Source organism: Centruroides vittatus, unplaced genomic scaffold (assembly GCF_030686945.1).
Source record: "Centruroides vittatus isolate TY-2023 unplaced genomic scaffold, ASM3068694v2 contig_1381, whole genome shotgun sequence".
Classification (NCBI taxonomy): domain Eukaryota; kingdom Metazoa; phylum Arthropoda; class Arachnida; order Scorpiones; family Buthidae; genus Centruroides; species Centruroides vittatus.
The window spans coordinates 1953383-1971920 of NW_027120867.1; the positions used below are offsets into that span (position 1 = coordinate 1953383).

At 34.6% G+C, this 18538-nt stretch overlaps 1 protein-coding gene across 1 annotated transcript in view; it reads right to left on the reverse strand.

Annotated features, from left to right (window-relative positions):
* LOC136990915 (probable tRNA (uracil-O(2)-)-methyltransferase) overlaps window positions 1-18538 on the reverse strand; it is a 38500-nt gene that overhangs the window by 16445 nt on the left and 3517 nt on the right. The window contains exons 2-4 of the mRNA XM_067289383.1: window positions 18135-18240; window positions 16848-17058; window positions 4324-4392 (exon numbers count right to left, since the gene is read on the reverse strand). Of these exons, the coding sequence (XP_067145484.1) occupies window positions 4324-4392; window positions 16848-17058; window positions 18135-18240 (386 nt within the window). The remainder of the gene's footprint in view (window positions 1-4323; window positions 4393-16847; window positions 17059-18134; window positions 18241-18538) is intronic.

Sequence of the window (18538 nt, forward strand, 5' to 3'; positions counted from 1 at the left end):
ATTGAGACTGTGAGCTTAAGGAAAACCCATGTCAAAAAAATGGAGGTGGCGGAGATGAGGATGCTCCGTTGGATGTGTGGGGTTACGAGAAGGGATCACATTCGAAATGAATGTGTGAGGGGGACTGTGAAAGTTGCGAACATAGAAGCAAAGATACAGGAAGCAAGGTTGAAGTGGTTTGGTCATGTGGTACGAAGGGAAGAAGAGTATGTGGGAAGAAGGGTTATGCAGATGACAGTGAGGGGGAGGAGGAGGCGGGGACGGCCGCGGAAACGGTGGATGGATCTTGTGGCGAAGGACTTGAGAGAAAGACATCTGAATGTGGAGGCAGCCCAAGACAGGGAGCAGTGGAGACGACTCATCAGAAACAGAGACCCTACATAGAGTGGAAAAAGCTGAGGAAGAAGAAGAAGAAGAAGAAGTATAATGTGCCAAATGCTGCATAACTGATATAATTTAGTAAGCAAATGGAATACGGCTATGTATACAGAATGCTATTTTCATTAATTAATTAATAATAATATAAATAAATTGCAAGTAAACAGCACATATCTGTGAGAATCTCACAGGTTGCCGGATAGGTTTTTATAAAAAGTAAAGCGGGATTCTTCAAAATGTACCCCAAATTATTTTTAAAGTAGCCCGAAAAGAAGTTAGTCACCCAAATCTAGTAGCCTAGAGTCCTATAAATATCTCAATGTGCTATTTGTAACTTAATTTTGCAATCCCAAAACTCAATCGTATTTTATGAGATAAGAGAAAAACAAGTATTCTGTGAATAAGATGAAAACTGAAAATGTGTTACTGTAAAAGCAAAGCCACATTGACCAGATCGGGGTTGTTCTTGGTCTATTGTCGTCTTATAGCATGAAGGCACTTTGATGTAAATGAACAAGTTAACCTACACGTATCACAGTTCGGACAGAATTTTCACTTCGAACTTCGAAGTAGCCGTATTCTGAACTAACCGAATTCCTTAACGTAGCCAGGACAAATAGTACTCTTATGACCAGCTTTTCCTGCTCTAAATTATCTAATTTTTTAAAATTAATATTCTAAAAGTTTTTAGCAAAAAAATTTCTTAGAAATTCCATTTAGGTCCAATCCACATTACTGAGCCACTCGTAGTGTAGTCACACTCCACTCAGTCTCAATAAATATTTATCAACTGTACGCAATGAATGTATCTACACCAGATCAAGACTTGAACATTACTAATAGTATAAATACATATATTGTTTGTATACAATCAATAAATACTTAATGGGATCTTGAGCAGAGTATCACCAGATCACGAGTGGCTTAGTGGTACAGTTCGGGCCTCGACATAAATATTCTTCTGAATAAAGAGATTTGACTGATTTTTTAGACAATCAATTTCTTTTTACATATTTACTCCAATTTGTAACACACAGTTTATTCTTCCTGTTGTAAAAGTTGGCAGTTAATAAGGCAGTCACTTTCTGCTCATAGAGCACTAAGTTGGTTACAAGAGTGTATATGGAAAAGCGTAAACTTGTCCCAGAGTGGGCTCACATAGCTAATCTATACCATTTCGGTTTATAATTTTAGTAGTTCTGTTATATTTGCATTGTATGGCGAAAGGAATTACACTTACTTATGTTTTCCGAGTTTCCGACTGGTGGTTATATATGTGAGATCTGGATTTCCCTCAGAATTTAACTTGTAATAATTCGTTTTAGGAATTTTCCACTAATATAAACATCCTGTCTAAAAACAGGCCTGGACGAGAAAATATGCGTCCCCGGCCGTATAACTGTCAACCATCCTTTGTTCTTAAGCTTTAAACAGATCATCTTGCAACCTTAGTTTACACTTAACGTTCAAATTCGTCATGTATTTTGAATCCTGGGAACACATATGACACAAATCGTCATCCACCTACGATCACGTGACCTAATTTCCCAGGCAAAAACTATAAAAGCCACTCCTTCCACCCCCTCGGGGGAGTCTCCTATCATCTGCCGGACAAAACGCCGTCGCTTGTCGTCACCGACTCGGACCTTCTCCGAACGTCTCCGCGCTCAGTCGCGATATTATAAAACTGTGCCTATTTCGGATAATAATCCCCACCTCGAGGATCTCAAGTGTTAACCCTACGGAAACGAACTAATGAGGTATGAACCGAACTTGTAAGCTCTCTCTCTCGAACCCTACGCGACTTAGGGAAGTTAGTCAGCTTTTGTCTTTGTGTCCTTTGTTAAATATTAATAAATCTTGTTATTTTTGTTAATTGGTGTCCTCTTGTTCTCGAATATCATTTTCGCCTTACCGTCGACCCCATCTCACCTCCTATCCACTCGAGTAATGCTAAGAAACGAACAGCCATCCTTGACAAGTGCGTTACCGGAAAGGGAGGTACGACTTTCTCCTACCTCCCCGAAATCACATATTGGTGTCAATCGAGTGGGGTTTCGACTTATTCGGCACCCCCCCGATCTCACATATAGAACGACTAGTGCATTCTATTTAAAGGGTTATAGGTAAAGATGATAAGAAAGTTTAGATTGTAGTTAACCCAACCAAACTTTTGGTTTGTTTGTTTGGTTAAGTTACGGTAACACGGTTTGTACCACATTAATATTTATTAATTATTGTCATTGGGAACACTCCGTTTCTCTTGCATGTGTTCAGGAAATCCAGCCTTTCTCTTGCCTTAGTTAGGCCTACTACTATCTTCCTATTTATTAATTAATTAGTTTAATTAATTAATTAATTAAACTATTTATTAATTAGTTTTAGGTTCTATTTTCTGAATGTTAAAAACATTTTCTAGTAAATTAAGATGAGAAATCTTAAACACTGATCCAAAACTATAACTTGTTCAACTATTTTTTGTTAATTTAACTTAAACTAGACAATTATCTTGTTGAAAAATCTTGACAAATTATATAACAGACACGGGCAAATGCGGTTCCGAGAGCCGCGTGCGGCTCTTTTTGAGTTACGTGCGGCTCTTGCCGAAAGTGTTAATTTCTGCTTTTTATTATTATTTTTACAATTTTATTTCCACAATTTTGTAAAAATATGTAATTATATACATGTAATATTTAGTAATTTATTTCCAAGTTGGTGCAATAAAATTAAATTGACATTTCAAATCTATTCTTTTAAAACAAGTTCTCGACCCGGATGGGGTTACCCTATCCTTCCCTGCCTTACCATACTATCCGCCACGACGGTACAGAACTGTGGCTCCCGTGCATTTTGCAAAACCTACATTTTGGCTCCCACTGAACTGTTGCTTGCCCACCTCTGTTATATAACTTCAAACCAGAGGAATAGAATATTTTCAGAACCTAAAATTTCCAACAAATATACACAAAATTTCCTCAAAAATTATTGTACACTAACACACAAGTTAAAACAACTTATGAACAAATTAATAATTATTACTATGTACTTTGAAAAATTCAAATTAAATCATACAAATAATTAAATAGGCCTATCATATAATTTTCCACTCAATGCTAAGCATAAATTAACATAAAAATTTTTTACATTTAAAGAATGCTTTAATATAAGCACACGTCTTTATCACGAGATTAGCATATGAAATTACTGTACAAAATCAATGTAATATGTTAATTAATAGAAATAAAAGTGAAGTCGTAACATCACAAATAACAATTTTTATTTTAAAACCAACCGTACGGAGTTTTCAAGGCTTTCTTCACAAATCTAACAGATAAATAGGGCCAGTTTCCAATAAAAGTCTGTCTAGGAGGCATCTTTCCCTTAGCCTATTGCCGCAATGCCTTATATCATCAATACAAAATGCAACTTAAAAATTACAAGTTAATTCAAAATTCTAATATGAATGAAAGTGCTTTTATTACTTATGCCATTTAAATGAATAATGTAAATAATTAAAAAAATATTTGTAAATTTTTTCAAATTATAAAATATAATTGGTATTTTCTGATAACCTTTTATAAATAATTAAAATACAGGGTGGGCCAGTGAAAACGAAACGGCAGAGTGTTCGTGTTCGTCCAAGCAAATCGCTCGGACAGGTCGATTTTACTCTCGAGGGGACATCTTTTGCAATAAAGTTTTTGCGATTCTGAATATTAACTAAACAAACATTTTTTTCGAAATAAATGCTTGTTTAGTTAATACAAAATAAATGAGTTTTTAAAATTTTTTGTTGTCTGTTGTATTCAGAATCGCAAAAACTTTATTGCAAAAGATGTCCCCTCGAGAGTAAAATCGACCTGTCCGAGCGCTTTGCTTGGACGAACACTCTGCCGTTTCATTTTCGCTGGCCCACCCTGTATAACAATTAAACTTGATACTTACAAGTAAATATGAAGCAATTGCAATATCTTCATATATGTATTTTATTGGATCTGTATTCTCTGGCCAGATCTGAAAACATAAAATATGCATATAGTATTTTGTTAATGAAGCCTGATAATTTGCATATACACAGTAGAATCTCATTTTAATGGATTGCAGAACAACTTATCTCCTTTTAACAGATCTGGAACTTAGAATAACAGATCTTTTTAGCCCCACCTATTGTAAATTTCACAATTTTTCAATATTTAATTAATATACTCGAATAAAATGCTCAGAGTTTTAAAACAATACTACTCAGACACCTTATTTAATTAATATTCAAAATAATTATCAAAACGATGGAGTCAGATTCTATTCTTTGGTTTACTTCGTAAAGTATACGGAAAATTATTTTTCCTTTCTGTTCTGACTTATGGATCTTAAATATAACTAAAAAATTTTTAGTTATATTTAAGATCCATAAGTCAGAACAGAAAGGAAAAATAATTTTCCGTATACTTTACGAAGTAAACCAAAGAATAGAATCTGACTCCATCGTTTTGATAATTATTTTGAATTATTCAGCTTGTTAAGAAAGATGGATTTGGATGGGAGGTTGGAGGAATTATATGAGCAGAGGAAAAGATACATCACGGATGTACAGTTCTTTAGATGTCATCTTCGAGAGAAAACCACTTCAAGAACACTCCAGTTGAGAAAATCTATTAGGAAAGACATTTGCAAAGAAGATATATGGAAGATAGAGAGATTAATAATCAAATCAGTTATCAAGAAGAAAGGTAAATCAATTAGTTTTATATCCAAACAGATTAAAAACCTTAAAAAAGATTTAAATAAAAACGTAACTTTAAATTCATCTAAAAATAAGAATTATATAAAAAATAAAAACGTTAAGTTGTATAAACGCTTTGATTATCCACCAGAACAAGAGAAATTAGAATGGCAAAGGAATTTAGTCCTTAATTTGTCTAATAAGGAAATACCAGAAGATTTTACACGGTTCCTGTCGTATGGTGCTGGTATGAACTTTCCTTTTTCTAATAGAATAATAAATACTATAGCAGATATAGAAGATGTAATATTTCAATTTAATCTTAAAAAAGAAGAAAAAGAGGAGCTTTGAATTAAAATATGTGAAGATTTAAAGAAACTTGAAGTTAAAGACAGGTACATTTTAGATCGTAAAGCAAAATACTATACAGGTAAATATAATAGAATTAAGAAATTTTTAAAGAAATATAATTTATGTTTATTAAAAGCTGATAAGTCAAGTCAAATAGTTATTATGGATCTACATGAATTAGAAATTAAGAAACAAGAAATTGTATCGGAAGCAAATTTTAAAAAATTGGAATACGACCAGTGGTGATATTCGGTGGGTTTGCACAGGTTCGGCCGAACCCGTTGTTAAAATTTTCAGTTTTCCGAACCTTGTTAAACACACAGAACATTTCTCAGTGGGTTTGTTTTTTTTTTTTAAATATATTAAAATATACGTATTATACTCTGTAATACTACTAAACTAGGGCCTTATACCCCGTTTGCACTGAGCATTTCAATCTAGATTGTGAACAAGGTCAGAGAGTATGTCTTGGTGCGATCTCTCTCGACCGTTTCAATCGAGGTTTAATCACAATCGATTCAAGAGTGTTCTTGAAAGTAGATCCAGTCATAAGAGAGATCCCAGAATGCCACGCGCGAGAGACAATACAAGATGGCTGTGGAACACGTGTCGGGCTATGGACAGCGAAAGAGAAAGTATAATGTATCTCGAGAGATGATGACATGTGCCTATTTCTAGAAGCGCCATATTGCGGTAAAGAATTTCTCTGCCTTGAAAAAAAAAAAGGTCGACAGCTCTAAAATACTATTGTTACCTGGCCTTCTCCCATGCCTCGTTACGTTCTAAATACGCCACTGATTGTTAGATATATGGTTGCAAGAAAAGGTATTGTATTTATTTCTAGCCAAAACTTCCATTTCGTTTGTCGGTGATTGTCAGGGAAAAATTTTTTGCTAGCGAACCCCTTGTTAAATATTTCGAATATCACCACTGAATACGACCCATTTATGGAAATACAACAAGCATTGACCAAGAAGTTAAAGAACCTGGTTAAAGATGGTTATATCACGTCATATCAAAGTAAAAGCATACTTCTGAAAGAAAACGTAAGAATTCCAAAATTAAATGTTAGAATTAAAACTCATAAACAAAATAAATGTAGACCAATTATAGACTTTCGATTTACATTATTATATAACTTAGAAAAGTTTATTAAAACATTATTACAGGATATACCAAACTCAGAATATACCATAAAAAATGCAGATGATTTAATATCAAGATTACAAAAGAGAGAAATCCTGTCGAATTACAAACTTATGAGCCTGGATATAACCTCTATGTACCCGTCCATCAGTAAGGATATGATTGTGAAAAGTTTATGTAAGTATGGTGTATCTGACTATCTGAAAGACTTAATAATCTTCACATTGGATAATAATTATTTTACAGTAAATAAAGATTTCTATCGTCAAGCCAATGGCATTTCTATGGGTTCTGTAATAGGGCCAAAATTGGCCGAGATCTATATGTTGGACGTAGATAAAATGTTATCAAAGTTAACTGGCATACAGTTTTTTGCAAGGTACGTCGATGACATTTTGATCATATATAATAGTGCTGTAACAACAAATTTGCAAATTTTGGAACAGGCCAATAATATTAATTCAAATATTAAATTTACTCAAGAGCATGAATTAAATAATCAGTTAAATTATTTGGATATAACAATTAAATGTTTTGATGATTATTTGGAATATTGTAAATTTGAAAAACCATGTAATACGAAGAAAGTAATTAATTTCAAATCATATTGTCCTTTAAACCAAAAATATAATGTATATTTAATGGAAATAACAAAGATTTTTTCTAGAATAACAAATATAGACCAAAGGAATAAAGAGATTGCAGATACACATAGGAAATACATCCTAAATCGATATCCGAGAAAATTACTAACTAACTGGTACAACCGATTTTTTAGAAATAGATTTAAAGTTAAACAACGTCAAGAAATAAAGCAGTATGTATCCTTTCCATATATCAAAGGTATTTATAAAAAATATAACAAGTTTCTTAATCAAAAATTAATTAGATTGGCTCCATCCCAAAATAATAGGTTATCAGAACTGATGATTATAAGAAGCACTAACAAAAAAGATTTATTAGAAGAAGATGGCGTCGTTTACAGAATAGAATGCACATGTAACAACCCCAGTTTTTATATTGGTGAAACAAAAAGATTAAATATCAGATTGTCGGAACATTTAGCTGCTGTAAGGTTAAAAATTAGTAATTCTCCTATCTTCCAACATTGTAATATTAATAATTGTAATATAAATGTTAATAAGTTAAAAACTGTATTTAGAGAGAAAAATCATGTAAAACGAAAAGTAAAAGAACACTTTGCTATCATTATGCAAAGTAACAATGTAAATTTGAATACGGGAGTGTTAACAGCGGAATGCTGGGAAATCTTTGTAAATCATTTAAGTGGCTTTCTCCATTGAGTTACTGTCGAGGAATGAGCTTTGTAAACGTAATGTTAAAAATATTGAGGAGGCCTTGTAAAGGCGAAATGCATATAGGAGCGCTGTCAAAGTAAATAAATAATATTTTTCCTCTGTGAATTAATTTCGTTTTACCTTTTTATCAACTTTAAGATTTTTTAAGTTCATTTTTAATAAACGTTTTGAGAAAAATTTTTTAGTTATATTTAAGATCCATAAGTCAGAACAAAAAGGAAAAATAATTTTCCGTATACTTACGAACTTTGGTTTACTTCCGCACGAAGTAAACCAAAGAATTTAATTAATATTTGGGTGTTTCCTGGAATTTGTAGTTTGATGATGCACTCGTTACATCTGGATATATCATTGAAGAATTGTATGAAGAGAGTCAGCAAGCTAATATGATTGAGAAGGAACCACCTGGCGAACATTCCGACCGTGTACATTTAGTGAGAACGTCGAGTCTTTTATACACGACATTGCCAACATCGAGCGGTTGTATTCAATAGGTAAAAAAGTGGCATCAAAAACAAACCAAGATGGATGAGTTTTTTTAACAAATCACGAAGTCACGATTTGTTATAAATGAGCATATATAATTTGCCTCTTTTTTGAGCTTATAGGACACGGTATAATTTGCTTTGTTGCACACATGTACAGCATAATATACAATCTTGTATCATATATGTTTTTATAGAATAAAGAATAGAGAAATCAAGAGACTGAATAATTTCAAGTACAGGTATTTCTTATACGTAGGGGATTAAAAAAACAAATTTTTTTGAATAACGGATATTTTCCCGAATGTGCAGGAAATCCATTATTTACCATATAATTTGTAACAACAGATAATTTTCAGCAGCCCTAAACATCTGTTAAAATGAGATTCTACTGTATATTAAATCTTTCAAAAAAAAAAAAAATTGTTTTATTTAAAAGTTTGTTTTGATGTACAATCTCACATAATATGCAATAAAAACATGGAGGTCCCATTTAAGAAAATGACAACCATATTTTTACCAGTTGTAGCATCATCCGGGCCACAAAATAGGCTATCAATTTTGTAGTCCCTTTAAAGTCTTTCATTTTTGGCTCAGTGATTTTTTTTGTAGAATATATATTTTTCAAATTACTCCAGTAATTGATTAAAATGGACCACTTAAGAAGAGTTCTAATGTGTAATTTCTATAATAATTACACCTTAAATCACCAGTAAAGAACTTTAATATACTTAATTTTCAGACAACCATTTTCAATCTACTATTAAGATCATCTTCAGGTCTCTTTAACATTCCAAAATTAGAATGTAATAAAGAACAATGATATATTACAAAAGGAGAAAAAACATTCAAAACATTTTTGAAATGTTTTGAATGTTTATATGGTGAAGTTACTTTTCAAAAATTTGAAAAATGACTCCGCAATATAAATTAATTAATCTATTAAAATTATTAAGGAAAAGACTTATTCTAATTTGAAAACGTATATAAAAATCTTTCATCATTAATAATGTCCCATACCTGTTTTTTGATTCAGTATTAAGATAATAGCGAGGTTGAGGCCAAAGTTTTAAATGCGAAAACGTGTACGCCGGACGTTCGGCACCGCTTTCCCGTAAGCCTAGAAGTTTGACAATGGCGTTTGGAAAGTCGGTGGAATCGTGCTCGACATTCCAAACGCCATTGTCAAACTTCTAGGCTTACGGGAGAGCGGCGCCGAACGTCTGGCGTACAAGTTTTCACGTTTAGAACTTCGGCCTCAACCTCGTCAACGAGCTGTAAGAATGGAAGCTAAGTGATAGCTCGAGCACAGGTATCTCTTGTACTGTACAACACAGTTTGAAAATTGGGAATATCCCCCGTACCACCCAACTTCTGGTTTCACTCTAACACAGTTTTGGAGATCCTCTGTACAAAATTTTATGATTTTTAAGTGTAAACTTCATTATTTGATATTTTTTTATCAAGTAAGCACGTGTGTTGTCTCAAATGTGCCCATGAATATTGAAATTTTCAAATTATTTTGAGCCTTTTGTCAGGTTTTTACTCAACTGAACAAATGCAGCCCTCTAGAACAAATTTTCAATTAATAACATGTTTTTATTTCATCCATAAAAACTTTTTATGATAAAAATAAAAAATGTGAAAATGTTGCTGACACTTCTGATCAAGAACAACAAAAAACTGAGATGATGACAATATTGTGTAAAAAAGAAAACACCCTCATTTAACTAAAATTAATATTAACATGTAATACAGTACTTTTAATTGTAATTGTTAATTAATTATTGATTGGAAATAAATTATTAATTACTTTAATGAACATAATGAAAAAGATTAGTATATTTTTGCTAACTTCTGGAACATAACCCTATGTTTTGCATTAGTCCTTTGTTTTGCATAGCATGAATTCGCATAACATGGCACTTTTTCAGAAGGAACTATTGTGTTATACGAGGGATACCTGTATATTTACCGAACATACAGTTAATTGTAAAAAAGAGACATTAGGAATAAGTTTATGCATTAAAATTACTTTTGCAGATAAATCTAATAATATTTATACATATGTAAAGAATGTGATTTATTTATCTTTATTTAACTATTGGAAAAACTGCAAGAATCATCAAGTTAATGTTAATGTTCTGTTAGATAGAAAACTTTTCCAACAGAAGTTGCAAAATTCAATTCAAAAATTATAGAGGAATAAAATGAAAACTTTATAATTTATCAATAATTTTTCATTAATATTTTTAATAATTTCCTTTATCTTTAAAGTTAAATAAAAATATACAAGTGAAAGTACCTGTACAAATACCAACTCTGAAACCATCTAGTGCAGTAATAAAACTATCTTAATTCAAACATTTTCAATTATCTTAAATGATTGTCAGGAAAAATAACATTCTAAAAGAACAAAAGCCTAATAGTTTTTCATGAATGTATAAGTTGTGTTCAAAAAATTCAGGGAGTATCACTCTAAATCATTTACTTTTAACTTATAAGATATTTACATAGGATCTCCTTCAAAATAGGCCCCTTCTGTTGCTATACATCATTGAAATGTCTTCTTCCAATCCTCAAGCACTGCAGCATACACTTTGCTTGGAATGTCATTTAGTGCTTTCAGCAATTTGGTCTGTATCTGAATTCTTGATGCAAAATGCATTTTAACTTTAGAACGGTTATAACTTTATTCTATTGTGTTTAAGTCAGGTTATTATGTTATAGAATATTATAATGGTTAGTTTTAAATATTATTTGTGTATAATTATTTTACTCCAACACATTTAGGTGGGGTCTACACGTGTTACATTCCAAGACTGTTAGGATAATAAAGTACGAGGGGTCGCGGGGGAAAGGAGGTGTTCGAGGGAGAGTGTCGAGCAAAGGGGAGTTGTGAGGCAGGACGACAGTTGGTGACGGTGCGATAGGCGAAAGGTCAAATTACATCATGAATTTAAACATCTGTTTATTTAATTATTATTAGATTAGTATTTCGGTCAAAATTACATCACGAATTTAAACTTTCGTTATTTAATTATTATTGGAATAGTATTTTGGAGGATAAAGGGTATTTCTTATTACCTATTCCTGTTATTTTGGCAACCAACCAACTTTGCTTTCCCCTCTGTCTTGGCTGGATTACTCCATCTCGGACAGAGTCTTTTGGCCACCAGGCATCTTTTCTCACACAATACGCTGTACACTACCCTCTCATGGTTGGTTGATTACACTTTCCACATATTCTGTTATCTCTTTTGTTCTCCATGGAGAACAAGGCTCTATCTGAATTTTTGGAAAAGGCATATCGCATCGCCAATGAAGTTAAGGGCTTTTGCGCTGAGAAGAAGGGGAAAAGATCGTGCTCCACTCAGAATAAAAACTTTATAAATGATCAGATCCAGAAGTTAATAGACCTCGCAGCCGGCACCATAGGGGATTGCTGTAAACCCAATGCAAACCCTGTTTGCTCTGGGAAAAACCAACAGCTTGTTCTGTCTGGGACCCCTGACCCCTCATTGGGGAGAGGGACACCAATCAAGAAAAACAATAAAATTCTGAATGCTGAAGCCACTACTTCGATGCCCATCTTGCACCCTCCCACCACTTGTTTCATAACTAGAACAGAGATTGAGGGTTTTACCGGCAAACTTAATAAACTTCTCTACGAAAACCTCCCTGCTATCATGGGAAAAGTGAAGGACAGTGCTTCTAGCCATAGCCCACGGTCTTCTACCACCAATGATGACAAACAGCAAAGTGCCAGCGACGTCAAACATCTAAACATCCAACTCAACGAAATCAACAATAAATTGGACAGGATCACAGTGACCAATAAAAAAATAGGTGACAACATAGACTATCTTGTTGATCGAATGGATCTTGAGGCACCATTATCTCAGATGGAGGGCCTCTCCGGTAAATTGGGGAAGCTCCTGGAAGAAGGCCCCATTCAAGAAATACTGGAAAATCAACTTAGCACGAAGGCTAAAATTGAAGAGATCTGCACACAAGGCCCCTGTGTGAACAGCGTCGACAGATCCTACAGCACAGCGCTTAAATCAGGAAAAATAGTTGAATCCTCTGGTAACACTAAAAGACCAAAAACCGGTACGGAGGTCCTTCTTCTGTACAACAAAGGAGAGGAAGCAAGCTGTAATAAGCTCAGGAGACTCCTTTTTGAGAAGATCAAACCATCTAGGCTCCGGATTGGAGTTGACAGAGTCCGCAACATCGGAGGTGGGGGAATTGCAATCGAGATAAGAAACACTAGCGATGCCGACCGACTTGTGAAACATATCTCCAAGGAAATTCCACAAATAACTATTAAAAGGCCAAAGAAGCGTTTGCCTTACGTGGCTTTTTATTCAGTTCCTGTTCAAGTGACCCGGGAGGAGCTACCTTTACTTGTCTATCGGCAGAACGAGTTCCTGAGCGAAACATATTCTGAAGACGAGTTCAACGAGGCCTTCAGAGTCAAATTTACTATGGGCAAGAAGGGGAAAGACTTTACCAACTGGGCTGTGCAGGTCTCGCCCAACCTGCGGAAAAGGCTTCTGATTCTGGGGAAGATCTCTGTGGAATGGTCCAAATGCAGGGTCTCGGACTTCTGTCCGGTCCTGCAGTGCTACAGGTGCTGTAGATTTGGCCATTCGACTAAGTCCTGTAGCCAGACAGTGCCAACATGTAGTCACTGCTCTGGCGAACACTCCTACAAAGACTGCAAACATAAGGACAAGCCAGCTAAATGCTGTAATTGCACCCATGAGAAAGCAGCTAACTCTGAACACAACGCACGTGACAGCACATGTCAGGTTTATACTCGTATCAAAAACAACGTAATTAATAGTACTGAATATGGACCAACGCAGTAATAAAAGTATTCGTCTTCTGCAATACAACACCGGAAGAAGTATTGCTGCCACCTCAATCTTAAGCTCCAAGATCAATGACTGCGACTTCATCTTCTGCCAGGAGCCCTACTGTGTGCGTAACCGCCCGGCTTGTCTTCCAACCACTTGCACCATCCTTAGTGGTACCTCAGAGTATCCCTGGGCGGCCTCTATCGCCCCCAATGACAACTTGTCCCTTCTGCACCACAGCAACATTAGCTCTCAGTGCATCTGCTGCTCTGAGATCATTGTCAACGACAACAGGCTCATCCTAATCAACTTTTACTGTCCGATGAATAATGACATCGACGATTATCTGTCTTCACTACAAAACTGCATGGACACCTTCAACAATGCCTTCTACATTCTTGCAGGAGACACTAACGCTCACTCCCCCACCTGGGGAGGCGACAACCTAGACCATCGTGGCCGAAGATGGGAAGACTTCTTTGCCCGCAATGGGCTTCTTGTTGTTAACAATCCAAACTCCCCTCCCACCTTCGTCTCCAGCCAGGGACATAGCTGGATAGATGTTACGGCATGTTCCCTGGGCTGTTATTCCACTATTTCTGACTGGAAGGTTCTCAACGACTCCATAGATGATCATGCTGTTATTACCTTCAATATTAACACCACCACCAATGACAACATAAGGCACCCACGCCTTAAATACAATCTTAGGCATGCGGATTGGGACAATCTCAGGACCTACCTCCATAATAACTTGATTGACTGTGTCCATCCTGACCCTCAGATTACTCGTGAGCGCATAGAGGGTAATATTAATACTATTGAGAAGGCCTGCAGCATCTTTATTCCGAAATACATGAACACTCATAAGCCCGTGCCTTGGTGGACGGAAAACCTGACAATCCTTCGCCTAAAGAACATCAGGCTGCAGAAGAAATACCAGACGAGTCACACTGAGCCTGATCGGACCAACCACAAATTGCACTACCTTCAGCATCTTCGGAATTATAAAACCGAGATTAAAAAGGCCAAGCAAACTTCTTGGACTCATTTCTGCCAATCGGCGGCTAAAAACCCCTGGGGTTTTATCACTCGCTATGCCACCAATAAGTTCAAAAGCAGGTCCGTCTTACATTCCTCCACTCCTGGCGAGGACTTTTTCCAGGCAGCCAACCGGAGGATGGATCAATTCTGCCTGGAGGATAACTTAGATCAGGAGACTGAATATCATCATAGGATTCGAACTCTGGTATCTAATGCAATTAGTACCCTCGATACTCCAAGCTTCCAGCCGCACGAGATCAAGTACGCCTTCGCCAATCTTAATAGCAGGAAGGCTCCTGGCTGCGACGACATCACGCCTGAGTTGGCAAAGAAGCTCTGGAATATAATCCCCGAGCACCTGATGCATATTTATAACACCAGCCTCTCTCATGGAATCTTTCCCAGTAACTGGAAATGTGCCAGAATTGTTCCGATTCCTAAACCTGGAAACCCTGAGGAGAGCCGTCCCATCTCCCTCCTGCCAGTTCTTGGCAAGGTGCTGGAGAGGTTGATCACTAATAGACTCCAATGGCACCTGGAGAAGAACAACTTTCTGCACAGTAACCAGTTTGGTTTTCAGCAGCATTAACAACCTCCTAAGTAGCTACAAGTATATGATGGCCATCAGCCTGGACATTGCAAAGGCTTTCGACAGTGCCTGGTGGCCCTCTATTCTTTACCGCCTTAGAGCCAAGGATTGCCCTGCTAATCTTTACCGAATTATTACTGACTACCTCACTAACCGCTCCGCCATTCTTAACTATTGCCGTATCTACGTTCCTATGTATTGTAATCTACACTCTCATTTTATGTACTTATTATTTGTCGCGCTTGCACCCGGTTATGTTATACTACGGTATTGGGAATGTACCTTTTTGGTATCTTAATCAATAAATAACTAACTAACTAACTAACTAACTAACATGTTTCAAACACAGGGAGAGGAAGAAGTCTGCCGGTAACAAATTGGATGAATAAAGTGGTTGCGGAACAGTGGAAAGAATATCGTGTGCTAACGGGACGTGTAATGCTACGTGTGGTCGAGCATTATCGCACGAAGAAACCACACCCGTTTACGCCACAAGTCTGGCTGCTTACGTCCGACATCTTGAAGGTGTTGCAACACGCCACGATAGTACTGTGCATTCACAGTTGATTCACGTGGAAAGAATTCCTTATGCACATCTTCTCGGTAATAAAAAAATCGGTATCACTTTCATATTAGACTGACTCAAGCTTTTTTTGGTTGCGGCTCTTCCTTTTTCATCCACCGATTCCACTGCTGTTTAATCTCTATATCATACTCATATACCTATGTCTCATCACCAGTAATTATTGATTTTAAGAAATTTTCATCAGCTTCAAATCACTCGAGAAGTTCTTCAGCAATCGTTTTTTTGTCACTCTTTTGTTCTATCATCATACTGTAGCCTTATTCTTGTCAGCTCTCAGAAGGGTGTTATTTTCTTGTAGCCATTTCTTGCTCTTATTTAAAGCTTTCTGGTATTCTGTTTCCTCACGGTGATTCCTTAGGTTATACCACTTCATCCGGAAGTATGCCTTCCATCTGAAGTGTTCTTTTTGGGCTCTACTAGAATTCCACTTGAAGAAGGTTCTAAGGGGACCGAAAACGTTTGTGATAATTTAAATTTTGCAAAGCTTCATAGGGTTAGTGAAATATATTTGTTAATGCTTTGTTTTTAAGATGGATTTTTTGGAGAGTTTGTAGCTGACATGTGGTGCCATCTGTTGTACAAATCACATACCTCTTGGTTGAGTTTTACATCCTGCATGACAGTCCTCAAAATTTTTGAACACACCTCGTATTTGATTTGCGAAATATTTTCGACGGAACAACTTTTGATTTTGAAAGCTCACATCTTCACTGTGAAACACACGATTTCCAACTATAAATCTCTCAAACGACTTACTAGTAATATTGATTATGTAAGTAAATAAATGAGATCAATAATGTAAAATAAATGTTATAATACCTTTTATTATAGATGGAACTACCTAAACAAATATACGAATTGGAACTGCCATTTGTAATATACAGTGAGAACTGGAACAGTTTAGGTTTTGTTTACAATTGTTTTATGATAATTATATTCACTAAGGAGGATCCAAAAATCAGAGTTGGCTCAAAATGCATATGAAATGTTTAAAATATATTCAATAAAGGTTGAGTTAAAAGCCCAGGAGTCTTGAAAAACCAGTTAAGTTGCAAAATCAGTTTACTGGATTACATTGACACAAACACCTAAATTGTTGATTTTATATACAATTAAATTCATTGAGCTGTAGAAAGATTTAAAACTGATACCATATAAATCTTTTATATATCTAGTTTTTAATCTGAAATGGCCACTGCCATCTGTTTTATCCAACATTTTTGGTTATCCAAGGTAGCAGCAGTCCACATTACTTTGGATAATTAGAGTTCTACCATATAAATTAAGGTAAGATTTATTTATCATAATAATTAACTATTAGTATTATATATAAATATTAATTAGATTTTATTACTAATACATACTTGAATCAACTTTTTCCAATATTTTTCTTTTAGCCTAGTATATATGGAATAATATCTACTAATAGGTATAATGCTGAGAGACGGTATGGGTTTGGTCTTATTACGTTGTTTTGCCCAATTACAAATTTTACGTAAAACACACGTTTGAAGCCATTGTACACTGTGATTATTGGAAACTTCGCTGTGCTCCGATCTTTTCTCCAACTGAATTCTAAAAATTAATGAAAATAAATTATGAATATATAATGTTTATCAATACAGTATTTATATTTTAATAATGTTATATAATAAATTCAAAATCAAATTTTCTAATAAAAAATTCATTATTAAACTACATTTTACAAAATATCCTAGCTATTAAATATTATAGAATTCTGAATTTATGATAAGTAGGCAGGAACTTGTTGAAATCAAGTTTTATTCAATTAAAATACAGTCAAGGAGCTCAAAGAAAAAATTTGGCATTCTACACAAAAATCATCAGTTCGGCAAGTGTTTTCCAGGTCCATCTGCAAATAATTTGCATCTATGGTAATCACCTTTTCCAGGGCTTAAAAAAACAAAAATCTTAGGCCTACAACAGTCAGATGTTCAAGTTTACTCTTCTTTTTGTTGGTAGGTTTGTTGAGAAATTCATCAATCAGTACTGAATAATAAATTGAATGGTTAGAATCGTGTTTGGTCTCATCATGCAGTAACTAAAAAATAAAAACTGATTGACAATGCAGTCAATATTGGAAAAACTAATTTATTTAAAAATTCTTTTATTGTCTTTTTTACTGTTGAAAACAGTACATTTATTTTATTATTACATACTTTTTTATTATGATTTAAAAAATTTAAATTGGTTTTTTAACTAAAAGAAATTCTTAATTTTATTTTATTATTTAAATAGCTAGTGTAAGTGTTTACATTTATTAATATTATAAAAAATAATGCAAAAAGTCTTTTAATTAATGTGTAATTGGAAAAAAAAAAGCAGGAACTCAGAGTAGGAGTAGCAATGGATTATTCTAACAGTTAAAAGAAATCACTAGATGGCATGGGAGAGCCTGACATGTTTGTCCCATAGACTTAATATTGTACAGTTGCAGCTCTGCCACACTTGAACCATTACACCTTTCTCAAATCTCTTTTTTATAGCATCATCTGTAGGGTAAGAGCTTTAATTTGATAACTGAACCATATTTGTACCTTTAGTTGTTCTCTCAAACAAACCTGTACAGTATTTGAGGCTTACCAAATTACCAATAAATATTTAAACATTTGTAATAAAGTTCACATTACCTGTTACAGTCTGTAAATATTATTCTGTAATCAAATTCAGGTGTCAGAGAACAATTATTCTCAAGGCAACATGGTGACAGAAATATAACTTTTCTCTCTTTCCTATCTGTAAAAAAAGAAAATATAAATAAAAATAAAACTATGAACTCTATGAAATGTACCATACATGTTGGTTTAATAGAATCTCAGTGAGCTTTTCAATTGAAAACTATGGTGTGATAAGCCCATAAAATTTATAGCAAATTACATATAGCTATTGGAAAGATTTATTGCAATATAGGACAAAAAGCAAATAATTACAATTAATTGATAAAGAATAAATAATGCCTACATCCAACAGTATGAACTCTAGTTAGATAAGGCACAATAAACCAAAATAACCGGATTTTACTGAATTATCTTTA